This window comes from Bos mutus, chromosome 14 (assembly GCF_027580195.1).
Source record: "Bos mutus isolate GX-2022 chromosome 14, NWIPB_WYAK_1.1, whole genome shotgun sequence".
NCBI classification, from domain to species: Eukaryota; Metazoa; Chordata; class Mammalia; order Artiodactyla; family Bovidae; genus Bos; species Bos mutus.
In genome coordinates, this window is record NC_091630.1 from 69,164,559 (window position 1) to 69,181,266 (window position 16,708).

Genomic DNA, 16,708 nt, shown 5'->3' on the forward strand with positions numbered 1-16,708 from the left:
CTACAAAAGTACAACAGACACATAATGTCACCTGGAGTCTTCTCAGTTCTGACCCTAAGTCATACAGACAGTCCCTGCTGCCCCACCACTGCACCTTCGTCTTTCAGGCTCCCCCTTCTTCCACCTCAGACCTGAGCCCTGACCACCAGCCCCTGCAGCCTGAACCAAGGGGCTGCTGCTTCTCTAATATCCCAGGCACCTCCTGGCCCAGACAGGGGTGCTTCCCACTTTCTACTCAACACACCCCAGCTCCTTTGAAATCCTTTGGCCAGTAGTATCATGCACCTTCTTCCCTGTGGTCATCTGACCCCAATGATTTTGGTTCTGGGCACATGCTTGATTCCACCCGCCAACGCCTTGGCTTCTCTGTCCGCGGAAGCCCCCTCACATCCTACCACGGCACTCAGACCGGTCAGTGCCAGTGGGAGCACCTTCAGAAATCTGGCGTCTATGCTCTGATCGCCGCTTCCCCTTTTACTCTCAGCTGCCCTATTCATCACTCTTCTCTGATTCCAGTTGAAGCCGAGCTTTCTCGGGCGGCCGGTAGTCTTCATTGCCTCCGGTGCCGCACACTGCGGGTAGCCTACCTGGAGGCCGCCCCCTCTCGACCGGCTACGGGCTGGGGAACGCAGACCCGGCTTAGCTCCCTCCACAGCGGTTCTGCTCTGGGCATGCGCAGCGGCGCGAGAGCTGTCGGGACCGGAAGTACGGGCGGGCGCGGAGCCCGGGTCTGACAGGAGCGGCGCGTGGGGTCGGCCGCCGTAACTGGCAGTTGGAGCGCCGTCCCGGAGCCGCCCGGCTCTGCCATGGGCCTCCTGTCGGACCCGGTGCGCCGGCGCGCCCTCGCCCGTCTCGTGCTGCGCCTCAACGCGCCGCTCTGGTGAGGGCGGGGCCCCGGGGGCAGAGGCCCCTCAGACCGCTCGCGCCCGTCCCCTCCCGCCCACCGGGATCAGTCGGGACCTCAGGCTTGGGGCTCAGCTCTCCCGTCAGGCGTCCCGGGACTCGGTCCAGGTCCCGCAGATATGCCCTCTCCATTCCCAGTGCAGAGACAGAGAGGCAGGGCCTCTAACGCTCCAGTGGTCCCTCCGTCCCTTTCCCCGCAGCGTGCTGAGCTATGTAGCGGGCATCGCTTGGTTCCTGGCGCTGGCTTTCCCGCCGCTGACCCAGCGCACTTACATGTCGGAGAACGCCATGGGCTCCACCATGGTGGAGGAGCAGTTTGCGGGCGGAGACCGTGCCCGGAGCCTTGCCCGGGACTTCGCTGCCCACCGCAGGAAGTCGGGGTGAGCGGCAGAGCCATGGTTATCGGAGAAGCAATGTCAGTCAAGGCCAGTGAACTCTGCTCAGAAGCTCTCTTTGTGTCTCCAGGGCTCTGCCAGTGGCCTGGCTGGAGCGGACGATGCGGTCAGTGGGGCTGGAGGTCTACACGCAGAGTTTCTCCCGGAAACTGCCCTTTCCAGATGAGACCCACGAGCGCTATGTATTGTGGGGGAGGGGTGTGCCTGCAACCGTGAAGCACCTTGAGGGGACGGGGGGATGTCCTGGGGCCAGAGCAGTCACTGGTGGGCATTCTAGGACTAGAAGGGGAGGCTCTCAGCCGCCTCGAGTGCGGTCGTGCTGAGGCTCCCCCCCAAATACTGCGTGCAGATGGTGTCGGGCATCAACGTGTATGGCATCCTCCGGGCACCTCGCGCTGCCAGCACGGAGTCCCTGGTGCTCACCGTGCCCTGTGGCCCTGACTCTACCAACAGCCAGGCTGTCGGGTTGATGCTGGCTCTTGCTGCCCACTTCCGGGGTGAGGCTCAGGGGCTCCTGCTGGCAAGAGAGGGTTTGGCCACCGCCTCAGACCGTGCTGACCCGCTTCTGGTCTCTAGGGCAGATTTACTGGGCCAAAGACATCATCTTCCTGGTGACGGAACACGACCTCCTGGGCACTGAGGCTTGGCTTGAAGCTTACCACGACGTCAACATCACTGGTGGGTGCTCTTGCCTGGCCCTGGCCCCTCCCAGGGCCACTGTCCTCACTGGTCACTTGTTGGCAGCTCACTCACCTGCTTCCACAGGTATGCAGTCATCGCCCCTGCAGGGCCGGGCTGGGGCCATCCAGGCAGCTGTGGCCCTGGAGCTGAGCAGCGATGTGGTCACTAGCCTCGACGTGGCCGTGGAGGGGCTCAATGGACAGCTGCCCAACCTGGACCTGCTCAACCTCTTCCAGACCTTCTGCCAGAAAGGGGGGCTGTTGTGCACGCTGCAGGGCAAGGTAGGGCCACCTGCCTGGGTAGCATGGGACCTGTGTGTCGGGCCTATCTGACTTGTCCCCAAATCTTCTAAGCTGCAACCCCAGGACTGGACCTCAATAGATGGGCCATTGCAGAGTGTACAAACGCTGCTGCTCATGGTTCTGCAGCAGGCCTCCGGCCGCCCCCACGGTGCCCATGGCCTCTTCCTGCGCTACCGCGTGGAGGCCTTGACCCTCCGTGGCATCAATAGCTTCCGCCAGTATAAGTATGATCTGGTGGCAGTGGGCAAGTAAGTGGCTTCTGATCTCCCCTTTGCATGCTTGGGGCAGGGTAGTGAGTGGGTGCCTGGGGGTCTGGCCGTCTATGACCCTGGCCCACACCCAACAGGGCTCTGGAGGGCATGTTCCGCAAGCTCAACCATCTTCTGGAGCGCCTGCACCAGTCCTTCTTCTTCTACCTGCTCCCCGCGCTCTCCCGCTTCGTCTCCATTGGCCTCTACATGCCGGCCGCCGGTTTTTTGCTCCTGGTCCTCGGTCTCAAGATATCCTCTGCCTCCACTGTCTGTTTGTGGCTCGCTTCAGGTCCCCCCACTCTAGGCTGGGGAGAGCTCTCCATCCTTGGGGCAGGGGAGTAGGAGTGAGCCCTGGGTCCCCCACTGGGCAGAGCCCATTACACCTCTCATCAGAGTCCTTAACTCATCCACGCTCTGGAACTGTGGATGCAGCTGCATGAGGCTGGAGTGGGTCCTGAGGAGGCTGGGGAGAATCCCCCCCACCCTCTAACACAGGTGATGGTTCCCCCTGCTGCTAATGGGGTGAGCTTTTAGGGTCCCAGGTGGTAATTACTGCTGCTGTTCAGTCTCAGCTGCAGTGGAATGGGGAGGGTCCTTGGGACTCCCTTGGTCCTAGGATCCGTCTCCAAGTGCCCATGTGCCCTGCAGGGTGTGGGGCTGGCCTCGCTTGTGGCACCCTTGCTGGTCTCCCAGGCCATGGGCCTGGCACTCTACATCCTACCAGTGCTGGGTCAACACGTGGCCACCCAGCACTTCCCCGTGGCTGAGGCCGAGGCTGTGGTGCTGACGCTGCTGGCCATCTATGCAGCTGGCCTGGCACTGCCACACAACACCCACCGGTGAGGAGCTGGGCTGGGTGGTCGTGGGCAGGTGCACCCTGGACGTGCAGGCGGCTGCCTCTGAGCCCCTTGCCTTGCAGGGTGGTGAGCACACAGGCCCCAGACAGGGGCTGGATGGCGCTGAAGCTGGTGGCCCTCATCTACCTGGCACTACAACTGGCCTGCATCACCCTCACCAACTTCTCTCTGGGCTTCCTACTGGCCGCCAGCATGGTACCCGCTGCTGCCATCACCAAGCCCTCTGGGCCCCGGTACGTGCTGCTCAGCCCCCACTGCAGAGCCCGCACCCCTCCCCATGGGTTCTACCTCACACGTTCCTCCTCCCCGCCTGGTGCCTCTGCTCCTCCCCAGGGCGCTCTACGCTGCCCTGCTGGTGCTGACGAGCCCAGCAGCTACACTCCTGGGCAGCTTGTTCCTGTGGCGGGAGCTGCAGGAGGCACCGCTCTCCCTGACCGAGGGCTGGCAGCTCTTCCTGGCCACGCTGGCCCAGGGCGTGCTGGAGCACCACACCTACGGCGCCCTGCTCTTCCCACTGCTGGCTCTGGGCCTCTACCCCTGCTGGCTGCTCTTCTGGAACGTGCTCTTCTGGAAGTGACGGAGGCAGCTGGGAGTTCCCCACGTTCTCTTCTTCCTAGGAAATAAACAGTTCTGTTTCAGATGTCCTTTGGGCTCCTGGCCCGCTGTCTGCTGTGTATGTGGGGCCACAGGCCCTGTGGTGAGAAACTGCTTGCAGGGCCTGGCACCCTGCTCGGCTGCTTCTGGTCCACTTACCGTGTGGCAGGAATGAGGGCCCCAGTGCCAGCCTTGGGTGGAGAGCCTGGGTGGACACTCAGACCTGACTGCAGCCCCAAGTGGACTCTCCCAACGTCGGGGGTCTCTGTGCATCATGGTCCAGTGCTGAGTAGGAGGAAGCATGGCGGGCAACGCTTGGGGCCCTGATGGGAGCTGAGGCGCCAGAGACCCCCACGGCGCCATCTCCAGTGCTGGAACTAAGGGGACACAGGAGGCCCCGGGTATGGGGAATGTCGGCCAGAACTTTGATGTGGGCTTGGGGTGCAGCAGGAGGAGCCCCTCTCCCGGCCTCCTGGGAGTGCCCACGAGAGATGGGATGGAGATGGAGCCGCTGAGCCCACCCAGCTCCACCCAGAGCAACAGCCCAGGACAGGGGCGACCCGAGTTCTGAGGGGCAGGGCACTGACGCAGGGCTGCACAGAGGCCTCAGGCTGGGCCAAGCCTCCTGAGAGGGACTAGGATGTCCAGTGCCTGTTGGGGAGGGGGAGGAAGGCAAAGTGGGCCATCTGGTGATGCCAGGGCCACATGAGGCCAAGAGTCAAGGTGCCTTGCCAGGGTGGCGATCCCAGTACAGTCCTGCAAGCCTCAGTGCTGAAAGGAGCGCACCAGCTCCGGACACTCTCCTGCAGCACCACATCCTGAAATGGGGTGACCTGGGACCGTCCCAAGGAGGAAGCTCCAGGCCCCAGACCCCCCACCCAGGCCTGCCTCTGTGGTGGGGCTCCTCTTCTTGTGGGAGACTTCCCTCAACACCTAGGGGTCCCTGACTCCACCGTGGGAGAGGGCCAGCACCTGGAGGGCTTTACTCTGGGACTTCTCAGCATTGAAGGGTACGGGCACCCTGGGTCCAGATTGTTCTGGATGGGCTGGAGCAAGGGTGTTGGAGACCACTGTGACTGCAGCCTGCCCTTGGCCTGTGTGTCTTCTAGTCACTTCCCTGTTGAAAAAACTTCAGATCCTGAGGCTGGGCAAAGACTTGCAGCCCACCCCCCACCCCCGCACCCCTAGAAATGCCTCCAGGCTACCTCTCTCAGGACTCTCCCCTGGTCGATCAGGCACCATTGGTCTGCGGGCTCCCTGTCTTACAAGGTGGAAGAGATCTCGGCTCTGCTGTGGTCTCCCTGTTGACTGCAGACCGGCATTCTACCGGGCTTCAGCCTTGATCAGCCACTTTTAACTAGACTTCGGCAGTCACTTAAAACACAAATTGTGGAAATATGTTACTTCATGAAACTATTTGCTGTTTGAGCTTAGCTTTGCAGAACTGGATTTTGGCACTGATTTTCATTAATGTCACTTTGTGTGCTGTACGTTTTATAAAGAAAGAAAATGTCAGGCTCTCAAGATACAGATGAGATGTACAAGGGCTGCGTATGTGGTCCCACAGGGTTAACTCTGAAGGTATCCCTCACCCTCAGTCACGGGACCCTCATTTTGGCATGAGCACAGGCCACCATGTGTAAAGACGCTCCCAGACTACGTGCAGCTAGGTGAGGTCATGTGACTACAGAGGCCCCTAGACCTGAGCAGAAGCTTCAAGGGTGAGTCCGGTTCAGTTCAGTCGCTCAGTCATGTCTGATTCTTGCGACCCCATGGACTGCAGCACACCAGGCCTCCCTGTCCATCGCCAACTCTCTGAGTTTACTCAAACTCATGTCCATTGAGTCGGTGATGCCATGCAATTATCTCCCTCTCTCATCCCCTTCTCCACCTGCCTTCAATCTTTCCCAGCTGCAGGGTCTTTTCAAATGAGTCAGTTCTTCGCATCAGGTGGCCAAAGTATTGGAGTTTCAGCTTCAGCATCAGTCCTTCCAATGAATATTCAGGACTGATTTCCTTTAGGATGGACTGGTTGGATCTCTTGCAGCCCAAGGGACTCTCAAGAGTCACCACACTTCAAAAGCATCAATTCTTCAGCGCTTAGCTTTCTTTATAGTCCAACTCACACATCCATACGAGACTACTGGAAAAACCATAGCTTTGACTAGATGAACCTTTGTTGACAAAGTAATGTCTCCTTTTGAATATGCTGTCCAGGTTGGTCATAACTTTTCTTCCAAGGAGTAAGCGTCTTTTAATTTCATGGCTGCGGTCACCATCTGCAGTGATTTTGGAGCCCCCCAAAATAAAGTCTGATACTGTTTCCATTATTTCCCCATCTATTTGCCATGAAGTGATGGGACCAGATGCCATGATCTTTTCTGAATGTTGAGTTTTAAGCCAACTTTTTCACTCCCCTCTTTCACTTTCATCAAGGGGCTCTTTAGTTCTTCTTCACTTTCTGCCATAAGGGTGGTGTCATCTGCATATCTGAGGTTATTGATATTTCTCCCGGCAATCTTGATTCCAGCTTGTGCTTCTCCCAGCCCAGAATTTCACATGATGTACTCTGCATATAATTTAAATAAGCAGGGTGACAATATACAGCCTTGACGTACTCCTTTTCCTATTTGGAACCAGTCTGTTGTTCCATGTCCAGTTCTAACTGCTGCTTCCTGACCTGCATACAGATTTCTCAAGAAGCAGATCAGGTGGTCTGGTATTCCCATCTCTTGAAGAATTTTCCAGAGTTTGTTGTGGTCCACACAGTCGAAGGCTTTGGCATAGTCAATAAAGCAGTAGTAGATGTTTTTCTGGAACTCTCTTGCTTTTTCAATGATCCAGCGGATGTTGGCAATTTGATCTCTGGTTCCTCTGCCTTTTCAAAATCCAGCTTGAACATCTGGAAGTTCACAGTTCACATACTGTTGAAGCCTGGCTTGGAGAATTTTGAGCATTACTTTGCTAGCATGTGAAATGAGTACAATTATGCGGTAGTTTGAGCATTCTTTGGTATTGCCTTTCTTTGGGCTTGGAATGAGAACTGACCTTTTCCAGTCCTGTGGCCACTGCTGAGTTTTCCAAATTTGCTGGCATATGGAGTGCAGCACTTTCACAGCATCATTTTTTAGGATTTGGAATAGCTCAACTGGAATTCCATCACCTCTACTAGCTTTGTTTGTGATGATGCTTCCTAAGACACACTTGACTTCACATTCTAGGATGTCTGGCTCTAGGTTGGTGATCACAGCATTGTGATTATCTGGGTCGTGAAGATCTTTTTTGTACAGTTCTTCTGTGTATTCTTGCCACCTCTTCTTAACATCTTCTGCTTCTGTTAGGTCCATACCATTTCTGTCCTTATTGTGCCCATCCCTTGGGTGAATCCATGCAGACATCAAACAGCTGCTTCTTTCCCATCCTTGGGGATATGGAATGAAGCACGTCAGAGATGTAAGCTTCAGCCCACTCTGTGGGTTGGAGGAGACAAGAGGGGGACTCCCTGGACCTCCAAGACCCTGGGCTGCTAAACTAGGCTTCATTTGCAAGAAAGAGAAACAAATCTCTACCATGTTTGAGTCATTATTTGGAGTTTTCTGACACTACAGTCCAGTTCCTACAAGGCGTCTGTTGCTGAGCCACCCAGGAACTCTCAGGCAGTTGCCAGCTGGAAGCATCTAGAAGTATGTATGCATCTACAACTGTGCGTATCTGTTGTGTTGATCACCAGCCTTAGTAATAAGTACTCGATATTCCTTTGCACGTTGCCTCCCACGCCCCAGAACAGGAGCTCTGTGGGGCAGGGCCTTTGTCTTACTTTCTGCCTCTTTTCCAGCAGAGCCAAGGACTGGAAAGGTAGAATATACACCTGCGTTTGTTGAATGAAAGAAGAAAAGAATCAGAGGGATCCCTTCTGGAAGTCCAGGAGGAAGCTGGGGTCAGGCCCGTTGCCATCCTCGGGGCTCACGGCTGGGGATACGGGGTGAAGACTGGGAGGTCGAGGGTGCAGGACCCGCCTCAGGACACACAGCAGCTTCCCCACAGCCAGGCCTTCTGCAGACACCCTGTGGTTGGCTGGCTGTCCCAGGTTAGCTCTGTGCTCTTCTCAGACCCTTTGCCAAGTCACCCCATTCCACCTGGGGCTTCAAGGTGGGGGCTCTGGGCTGCCTTAGGGTCCTTTCCAGGCTCCAGCTGCCTTCATGCCCACACTCAAGTCCTGCCTCCTGTCTAGGCCCCTCTTCTGAGGCCACATCTGTCACCTCTGCCTCCTGGATGTGCCACGGTCCCCTTTAAGTCATCTCTTCCCAACCTGAACACCTACTCTGCATGCACCTCCTCCCTGTGCCCTCACCCAATTCTGGACCTGGGGTCCACTTTGCCTCCCTTCCAGGGATGCCCCTTGCATCCAGGATAAAATTAAGCCTCCTCACCTTGCTCTCCAAGACCTGCACAACCAACTCCTGCCTTCACAACATTTTTATTGCACACAGAAGTAACACTGTACCCCCGCTCCCCTTTTATCCTTACCCTATTTTCTGTCTCTGGGTTTCTGGAAACTGGACATTGATAAGAATGAATAGGATCCCTTATCTGCGGGGTATCCATTCCAGGACTCCCAGTGGATGCTTGAAACTCTGGATAGCACTGAATCTGACTTTCTGTTCCTGTCTTCCACCCACAAATTTAATGCCTTTTCCATCGTAACCAAGCACTTAGGGTTAGGGTTAAAAGGCTTTCCGTATTTGTGGCTTGTGGGCTCTAAAGCACTGGCTCAGTAATTGTGGTGCATGGGCTTAGATGCCCCGGAGCATGTGGGATCTCTCCAGACCAGAGATCGAACCTGTGTCCCCTGCACTGGCAGGTGGATTCTTATCCACTGTACCACTGGGAAAGTCTAATAACAGTAATTTAGAATTCTAAATTTCCCTCTTAGCACCTCTCTTGATGGTGCTAAGTTTTGATATGTTGTGTTTTTGTTTTCATTCATCTCAAAGTATTTTCTAAGTTTTTCTGTGATTTCTTCTTTGGATTTTTTTTTTAGGAGTATGTTATTTAATTTTCACATAATTGTGAATTTCCCTACTCTCCTTCTGTTATTGATTTTTAATTTCATTCTGTTGTGGTCAGAAAACATACTTTATGATTTTACTACCCTTAAATTTATTGAAACTTGTTTTATTGCCTAACATATTGATCTATCCTAAAGAACATTCCATGTGCACCTGGGAAGAATATGTACTCTCCTGTTGTTGGGTGGGGTGTTACACGGATGTGTTTAGGTCTGCTTGGCTTGCTGTGTTGGTCAAATCTTTCTTTTCTTTGCTCATGATCTGTCTATTTGTTCCATCCATTACTGGGAGTGGGTACTGAAGTCTCCCAACTGTTATGTTAAATGTTATGTTTCTCCCTTCAATTCTGTACAGTTTTGCTTCATGTATTTTGGGGCTCTGTTAGTCTAATATATCTTTATAACTGTCATCTTGATGAACTGACCTTTTTTTTTTCCATTATAAAATGTTCTTCTTTAATGCTAGTATCAACATCTGTCTTAAAGTTTATATTGTCTGATATTAGTATAGCCCCTCTAACTCTCTTTTGGTTACTGTTGATGTGGTGTATATTTTTCCAAATTTTTACTATTTGTGTCTTTGAATATAAAATGTGTTTCTTATAGGCATTGTATAGTTGGATCATGACTTTTAAAAAATCCATTATTCTAAGCTCTACCCTTTAATTGGTGACTTTAATCTATTTACATTTAACGTAATTAATGATATAGTACAGTTATATCTGCTGTCTTGGTATTTGGGCTTCCCTCATAGCTCAGTCAGTAAAGAATCTGCCTGAAGTGCAGGAGACCTGGGTTCAATTCCTGGGTGGGAAGATCCCCTGGAGAAGGAAATGGCAACCCACTCCAGTATTCTTGCCTGGAGAATCCCATGGACAGAGGAGCCTGGCAGGCTACAGTCCCTGGTGTTGCAAGAGCCAAACGTGACTTAGCGACTAAACCACCACCATCTTGATATTTGTTCTCTATGTGTCTTATGTCTTTCTCTCCCTCAGTTTCTTCATTATTGTATTTGTGTGTGTGGTTAGATATTTTACAGTGTACCATTTTAATTCCTTTGTTATTTCTTTGACTATATTTTTTTATTTATTTTCTTAGTAATTTGGGATTTGGGATCACAATTGACATATTAATTTGTACAATCTGATTCAGATTAACATTAAATTAATTTTAATTGTGTTAAAAAATGTTTCTCCTATATAACTGTTTCCCCCTTCTTTATTTATTGCCATAGATTCCATCTCATATAGTGTATCTGTCTACATAGGGTTTTTTTTTTTTTTTGGTCACACTGTGCTGCTTGTGGGATCTTAGTTCCCTGACCAGGGATTGAACCTAGGCCCTTGACAGTGAAAGCAGAGGCCTAACCACTGGACCACCAAGGAATTCCTTATACTCATAGATTTATAATTATTGCTTTATGCTGCTGCTGCTGCTAAGTTGCTTCCGTTATGTCCTACTCTGTGCGATCCCAGAGATGGCAGCCCACCAGGCTCCCCCGTCACTGGGATTCTCCAGGCAAGAACACTGGAGTGGGTTGTCATTTCCTTCTCCAATGCATGAAAGTGAAAAGTGAAAGTGAAGTCGCTCAGTCGTGTCCGACTCTTAGTGACCCCAGGGACTGTAGCCCACCAGGCTCCTCCGTCCATGGGATTTGCCAGGCAAGAGTACTGGAGCGGGGTGCCGTTGCCTTCTCTGCAGGAGTTTTTAAATCAGATAGAAAAAAGTTACAAAAAGCATTTGTACTTGTCTATGTAGTTGCCTGTGCTGGTGCTTTTATTTTCTCATGTGGATCTGTGTTATCGTCTAGTGTTCTTTCATTTCAGCCTAAGGACTCCATTTGGTATTTCTTGGAGGGCAGAGTGTTTGTGACAAACTCTCAGTTTATCTGGAAACGTCTTAATTGCCCTTTTTTTTTTTTTTTTTTTGAGAGATGGTTTTGCCAGATATAGAATTCTTGGTTGGCAGATTTACCTGGTTTATTCTTTCAGCACTTGAACCAACTCATACCACCACGTTCTGGCCTCCATGGTTTCTGGTATGAGATTTTCTGTTAATTTTATTGAGGACTACTTGTATGTGATGAGTTACTTCTCTCTTGCTGGTTTTTTTTTAGGTTTTTTTTTTTTTTTTCCTTTTTAACAATTTATGATGTGTACAGGTGTACTTCATCCTACTTGGGGTTCTTTAACTTCCTGTATGTGTAGAATACATACATGTTTGTTTGTTTCAGTCAAATTTGGAAAGTTTTCAGTCACAATTTCTTTAAATATTGTTTTTGTCCCTTACTTTATTTCTCCTTTGCTCCTGAGAATTTTGTATAGGTTGGTATGCTTAGTGATGTCCCACAGGTCGCTGAGGCTCTGTTAATTTTTACTCCTTTTTTTTTGGTTTGTTTTGCAGATCAGACGATCTCAATTGACCTAACTTCAAGTTCGCTAATTCTTTCATCTACTTACTCAAACCTGCAGTAGAGCCCTTCAGTAAAATGTTTCATTTCCATTGTTGTACATTTCAACTCCATCATTTCTATTTGGATTCTCTTTGTGATTTCTTTTTATTGACATTCTCTATTTCATGAGACATTATTATACTTTCCTCTAGTTTTTTAGATATTATGGCTCATTGAACATACTTTTTAATTCAATTTTTTATTAAAAGATTTTTACTTTTAGTGGAGTATAGTTTATTTACAATGTTGTGTTAGTTTCTGCTATACAGCAAAATGAAAGTTATACATACACATACATCCCCTCTTTTAGATCTTTTCCCATGTGACTCATTACAGAGTATTGAGTAGAGTTACCTGTGCTATACAGAAAGTCCTCATTAGTTATCTATTTTATATGTAGTGGTATGTATATATCATATTTAGCCCCTCCTTCTTTAAATTATATTTAGCTAAATTTCCCCAGGAGTAGTTCCTATTGATTGGTTCTTTTTATTCCCATTTATAGGCCAGACCCTCTCCTTTCTTTAGATGTCACATAATTTTTTGTTGAAAGCTAGACATTTTAAATGATTTGTTGTTGTGGTTGTTCAGTCACTCAGTCGTGTCCAACTCTTTGAGATCTCATGCACTGCAGCATGCCAGGCTTCCCTGTCTTTCACTATCTCCTGGAGTTTGCTCAAACTCATGTCCACTGAGCTGGTGATGCCATCCAACCATCTCATCCTGTGTCGCCCCCTTCTCCTCCTGCCTTCAATCTTTCCCAGCATCAGGGTCTTTTCCAATGAGTTGGCTCTTTGCATCAGATGGCCAGAGTACTGGAGCTTCAGCTTCAGCATCAGTCCTTCCAATGAATATTCAGGGTTGATTTCCTTTAGGACTGACTGGATTTAATGATACAAAGTGGAAATTCTGGACATTAGATTCCAAGTTTTGTTACTGTTGCTGCTGTGGTAGTTGTATTGGTATAGTGACTTTTCTCAACTAATTCTATCAAGTAAGTCTACTATTTGTCATGGGTAGCCAGCAAAGTCTCTACCTGGTTAGCTCAGTGGTCAGATAAATGACTGGACAGAAATTTCCTTAAGTGTCTGGAACCAATAATTGTTCAGTTGCTCAGTCATGTCTGACTCTTTTTGACCCTATGGACTGCAGCATACCAGGCTTCCCTGTCCTTCACAGTCTCTTAGAGTTTGCTCAAACTCATGTCCATTGAATCCGTGATACCATCCAACCCCTTTATCCTCTGTTGTCCCCTTCTCCTCCTGCCTTCAATCTTTCAAAGTATCAGGGTCTTTGCCAATTAATTGACTGTTCACATCAGGTGGCCAAAGTACTGGTGCTTCAGCTTCAGCATCAGTCCTTCCAATGAATATTCAGGACTGATTTCCTTTAGGATGGACTGATTCAATCTCCCTGCTGTCCAAGGGATACTCTCAAGAGTCTTCTCCAGTACCACAGTTCTAAAGCATCAGTTCTTCAGAGCTCAGCCTTCTTTATGGTTCCACTCTCACATCCATACATGACTACTGGAAAAACCATAGCTTTTACTAGAGACCTTTGCTGGCCAAGTGATGTCTCTGCTTTTCAATACACTGTCCAGGTTTGTCATAGTTTTTCTTCCAAGGAGCAAGTATCTTTTAATTTCATAACCAATAAATCTCTATCTTTTTCTAAGTGGCTCTGGGTGCATGTAGGACATGCTTCAGAATTCAGCCAGGCAATTTACAACTCTGCTTTAGGCTTCAACTGTGCACAGAGCCTCAAGGTTAGCCAGAAGTGAGCACTTAGGGCTTTTTCTGGTCTTTCATGAGATACACTGTCCTACTTATGTTCGGGATTTTCTGTATTCTGGAAATACGTGCTGTGCTGTGCTGTGCTTAGTCGCTCAGTCGTGTCCGATTCTTTGCGACCCCCATAGAATGTATAGCCCGCCAGGATCCTCTGTCTGTGGGGATTCTCCAGGCAATACCGGAGTGGGTTGCCATGCCCTCCTCCAGGGAATTTTCTCAACCCAGGGATGAAACCCAGGTCTCAAACCCAGGTCTCCTGCACTGCAGGCAGATTCTTCACAGTCTGAGCGCCCTGTGGACATTGTATTCCCCTTTCTTCCTTTCAAACTTTTTGGTTAGTCTATTACTTGCACCAGTTGTTCTCCATTGCCTCGGGGAAATTACAACACTTGCCAGAATTGCCTTCAACAGTCTTGGGGGTTAGGCTAACAGCTCTGGACAAGCTGAGTAGGCTTGGCAAGTGGGGTTTACAGGAGGCCATCAGACTGGTTAAATAATGGCAATTCTTTGCAATGAAGGTGTTCTTCCACCGCTCCAAGTCGGGAAATATTGTTGGACGAAAGCGTGCAATAAAGCGGTGGATTCCGGGTTAGGGGCATCTAGGCGTAGGCGCGCAGCACAGCTGAGCCTTGGAGAGATCAGCCGCGGGACTAGGGTAACCGGGAAGTTGGGCGTTGTCACGGCAACAGAGAGACACAACACCGACTTGCACAACCTCAGGCTTGCACGACGACTGGAGTAGCACCGCGATGCGGTGCGCGGCCCTGAAGGACAGAGCTCACCCCCCGCCCCGCCCCGCCTCGCCCCGCCTCCTCACACGCCTCCCGGCTATCGCGAGGTTGACTATCCTTTGCCGCCGCAGAGGCCGACGGGAGCGGTGGCCGCGCTGAAGAGGGCCAAGATGGCGGCGGCGGCGGCTACGCTTCGCGGGGCGATGGTGGGCCCGCGGGGCGCGGGGCTGCCGGGAGCGCGGGCCCGAGGTCTGCTGTGTGGCGCGCGGCCCGGGCAGCTCCCACTACGGACACCCCAGGTGAGCTCTGGCCCTGAAACTGGCCGCCGCGCGGCCCCGCATCCCGCTGAAGGTCACCGCGGGGAGGCTCCCGGCGCGGGCTTTGGCAGCGCGGGAGCGGCCTCTGCACCTGGGCCCCCGCCCCGGCCGGACCCCCGCCGCCTGCTGACCTTGGGCGCCTGGGAGCAGGGCTGGCCTCCACTCCTCCGAGCAGCACAAGGGCCTGATGCCGAGCGTGGGGGGCTGCTGGGCGGGCTCGCCGCCGGCTCGGGACCGGGGGCTTCCCTGGGGGTCGCGCCGAGGCTCGCTCCGGCCCCGGCCTCCCAGACTGGGCCCGCGTCCTGAACTGACCTCAGCCTGACCTCAGCAGCTGCTTGTGACCTTGGCCTGTCCCCGCACCCTTGCTCACTTCGGCCTGATTCCCGGCCCAGGATCCAAGATCACGCCTCACATCTCCTCCTCGGGGACAGAGCGGGTCGAGGGGTCCGCGGCGGGGAGGGCAGTGGCGCGCGAGGTGGCCGGTGTTGGGTGCATGAGAGTCAGATCCACAGGTAGGGCTGGGTGGTGTTCTGAAAGGCGCTGAGCGGGACTCTTGCAGGCAGTGTCGTTGTCGTCGAAGTCTGGCCTGTCCCGGGGCCGGAAAGTGATTCTGTCAGCGCTGGGCATGCTGGCGGCAGGGGGTGCAGGGCTGGCAGTGGCTCTGCATTCTGCCGTGAGTGCTAGTGACCTGGAGCTGCACCCTCCCAGCTATCCGTGGTCCCACCGTGGCCTCCTCTCCTCCCTGGACCACACCAGGTGTGTGGCTGGCTGGGGGAGTTTATGGGTGGACCGGGTGGGGTGGAATCCTTGGCGCCCCTAACCCTGTCTCTCTCTCCAGCATCCGGAGGGGTTTCCAGGTGTACAAGCAGGTGTGCTCCTCCTGCCACAGCATGGACTATGTGGCCTACCGCCACCTGGTGGGCGTGTGCTACACAGAGGATGAAGCCAAGGCGCTGGCTGAGGAGGTGGGCACCGGGCATGCAAAGGACCCAAGTATTGGGGCTCCTGCTGTGCTGGACAGCAGGGTTGTGATGGGTCTCTCGGTGGCAGGTGGAGGTTCAGGACGGCCCCAATGAAGATGGGGAGATGTTCATGCGCCCAGGGAAGCTGTCTGACTACTTCCCCAAACCATACCCCAACCCCGAGGCTGCACGTGCAGCCAACAACGGAGCACTGCCCCCTGACCTCAGCTACATCGTGCGAGCTAGGTAAGGGGCTGCCTGCAGGGTGGTGTGGGGAGTGAGGAAGGCCCACCTCAGGCCAGAGGCTGAGGGCACTCCAATCTGGTCCCAGGCACGGTGGTGAGGACTACGTCTTTTCCTTGCTCACCGGCTACTGTGAGCCGCCCACTGGGGTGTCGCTGCGAGAAGGCCTCTACTTCAACCCTTATTTTCCTGGCCAGGCCATTGGCATGGCCCCTCCAATCTACAATGAGGTCTTGGAGTTTGATGATGGTGAGAGGCCCCCACCCTGGGGATGGGCAAGTTGGGTTCTGCTTTCCCTGTTTTCTTGCCCCAAGAGGCCTTGCCCCTTCCTTGGTTTGGGGCACTATGTATGTGTATGGAGAAGCATGGGTCAGATTCATATGACCCATGGTCAGATTCATACCATCTGTGTACTGGGGGTAGGGTTGGGTCTCATCCCTTTTGAAGCTTTGGGCAGGGACCCCCTCGGACAGCCCTTAGACCACTTGTCCTTGACTCAGGCACCCCAGCTACCATGTCCCAGGTAGCCAAGGATGTGTGTACCTTCCTGCGCTGGGCAGCTGAACCAGAACACGACCATCGCAAACGCATGGGGCTTAAGGTGAAGGGACTGGGCCGAGGGGCACGGTGGGCCTGGGGACAGGCTGGGAGCTGAGCAGGGGTTCTTTCTGCCTCCCTCCTCTGAGCCTGCCTCGTCCCCAGATGCTGCTGATGATGGGCTTGCTTCTGCCCCTGGTCTACGCCATGAAGCGGCATAAGTGGTCAGTCCTCAAGAGCCGAAAGCTGGCCTATCGGCCACCCAAGTGACCCTACCCGGTGTCTGTTTGCTGTCCTGAGCTTCAGGGTCCTCAGGCCCGGGAGCCACACTGGGCCTGCTGAGGTCTCAGGCAGCCCTCCGGCCAAGCCCCTCTTCCTCTGGGACAAGAGGGGGAGGGGCAGGAGCTGGGGCTCCAGTTCCAGATCGTTCAGCGCCCACTGTGGAAATAAATTAAGTTTCTCAACACACCTACCTGAACTATTGTGTGATGGGAGTATAAGTTTGCAGGGGACTCTGGGCTTCTCAAGTGGTGGTAGTGGTAAAGGACCCACCAGATGAGGGTTCAATCCCTGGGTCGGGGAAATCCCCTGTAGGAGGGCATGGCAACCCACTCCAGTATTTTTG

At 52.7% G+C, this 16,708-nt stretch overlaps 2 protein-coding genes across 3 annotated transcripts; both read left to right on the forward strand.

Annotated features, from left to right (window-relative positions):
* Positions 1-684: 684 nt before the first annotated feature.
* GPAA1 (glycosylphosphatidylinositol anchor attachment 1) lies at positions 685-4,033 on the forward strand. Of its 2 annotated transcripts, XM_005897852.3 has the most exons (12): positions 686-880; positions 1,104-1,283; positions 1,369-1,480; positions 1,648-1,795; positions 1,875-1,976; positions 2,064-2,260; positions 2,333-2,529; positions 2,628-2,781; positions 2,944-3,027; positions 3,181-3,371; positions 3,452-3,622; positions 3,723-4,033. In XM_005897852.3, the coding sequence occupies exons 1-12, from the start codon at positions 807-809 to the stop codon at positions 3,964-3,966; spliced, it is 1,854 nt and encodes a 617-aa protein (XP_005897914.2). In that variant the 5' UTR covers positions 686-806; the 3' UTR covers positions 3,967-4,033. The 2 variants fall into 2 exon arrangements, with proteins under 2 accessions (XP_070238658.1, XP_005897914.2); XM_070382557.1 differs by lacking the exon at positions 1,104-1,283 and having other exon boundaries at positions 685-880.
* A 10,126-nt stretch (positions 4,034-14,159) lies between these two features.
* CYC1 (cytochrome c1) lies at positions 14,160-16,551 on the forward strand. Its single transcript, XM_070382561.1, has 7 exons — positions 14,160-14,323; positions 14,901-15,097; positions 15,180-15,306; positions 15,392-15,549; positions 15,635-15,795; positions 16,047-16,147; positions 16,249-16,551. Exons 1-7 carry the CDS (start codon positions 14,195-14,197, stop codon positions 16,351-16,353), a joined length of 978 nt encoding a protein of 325 aa, XP_070238662.1. The 5' UTR covers positions 14,160-14,194; the 3' UTR covers positions 16,354-16,551.
* The last annotated feature ends 157 nt before the right edge of the window (positions 16,552-16,708 follow it).

Coding starts and splice junctions, on each gene's coding strand:
- GPAA1 (XM_005897852.3), top strand. CDS start 807: ATGGGCCTCCTGTCGGACCCGGTGCGCCGGCGCGCCCTCGCCCGTCTC. Junction 2,782..2,943: donor TCCTGGTCCTCGGTCTCAAG/ATATCCTCTGCC, acceptor TAACTCATCCAC/GCTCTGGAACTGTGGATGCA. Junction 3,028..3,180: donor CCCCCCACCCTCTAACACAG/GTGATGGTTCCC, acceptor TGTGCCCTGCAG/GGTGTGGGGCTGGCCTCGCT.
- CYC1 (XM_070382561.1), top strand. CDS start 14,195: ATGGCGGCGGCGGCGGCTACGCTTCGCGGGGCGATGGTGGGCCCGCGG. Junction 14,324..14,900: donor TCCCACTACGGACACCCCAG/GTGAGCTCTGGC, acceptor GGACTCTTGCAG/GCAGTGTCGTTGTCGTCGAA. Junction 15,550..15,634: donor AGCTACATCGTGCGAGCTAG/GTAAGGGGCTGC, acceptor ATCTGGTCCCAG/GCACGGTGGTGAGGACTACG.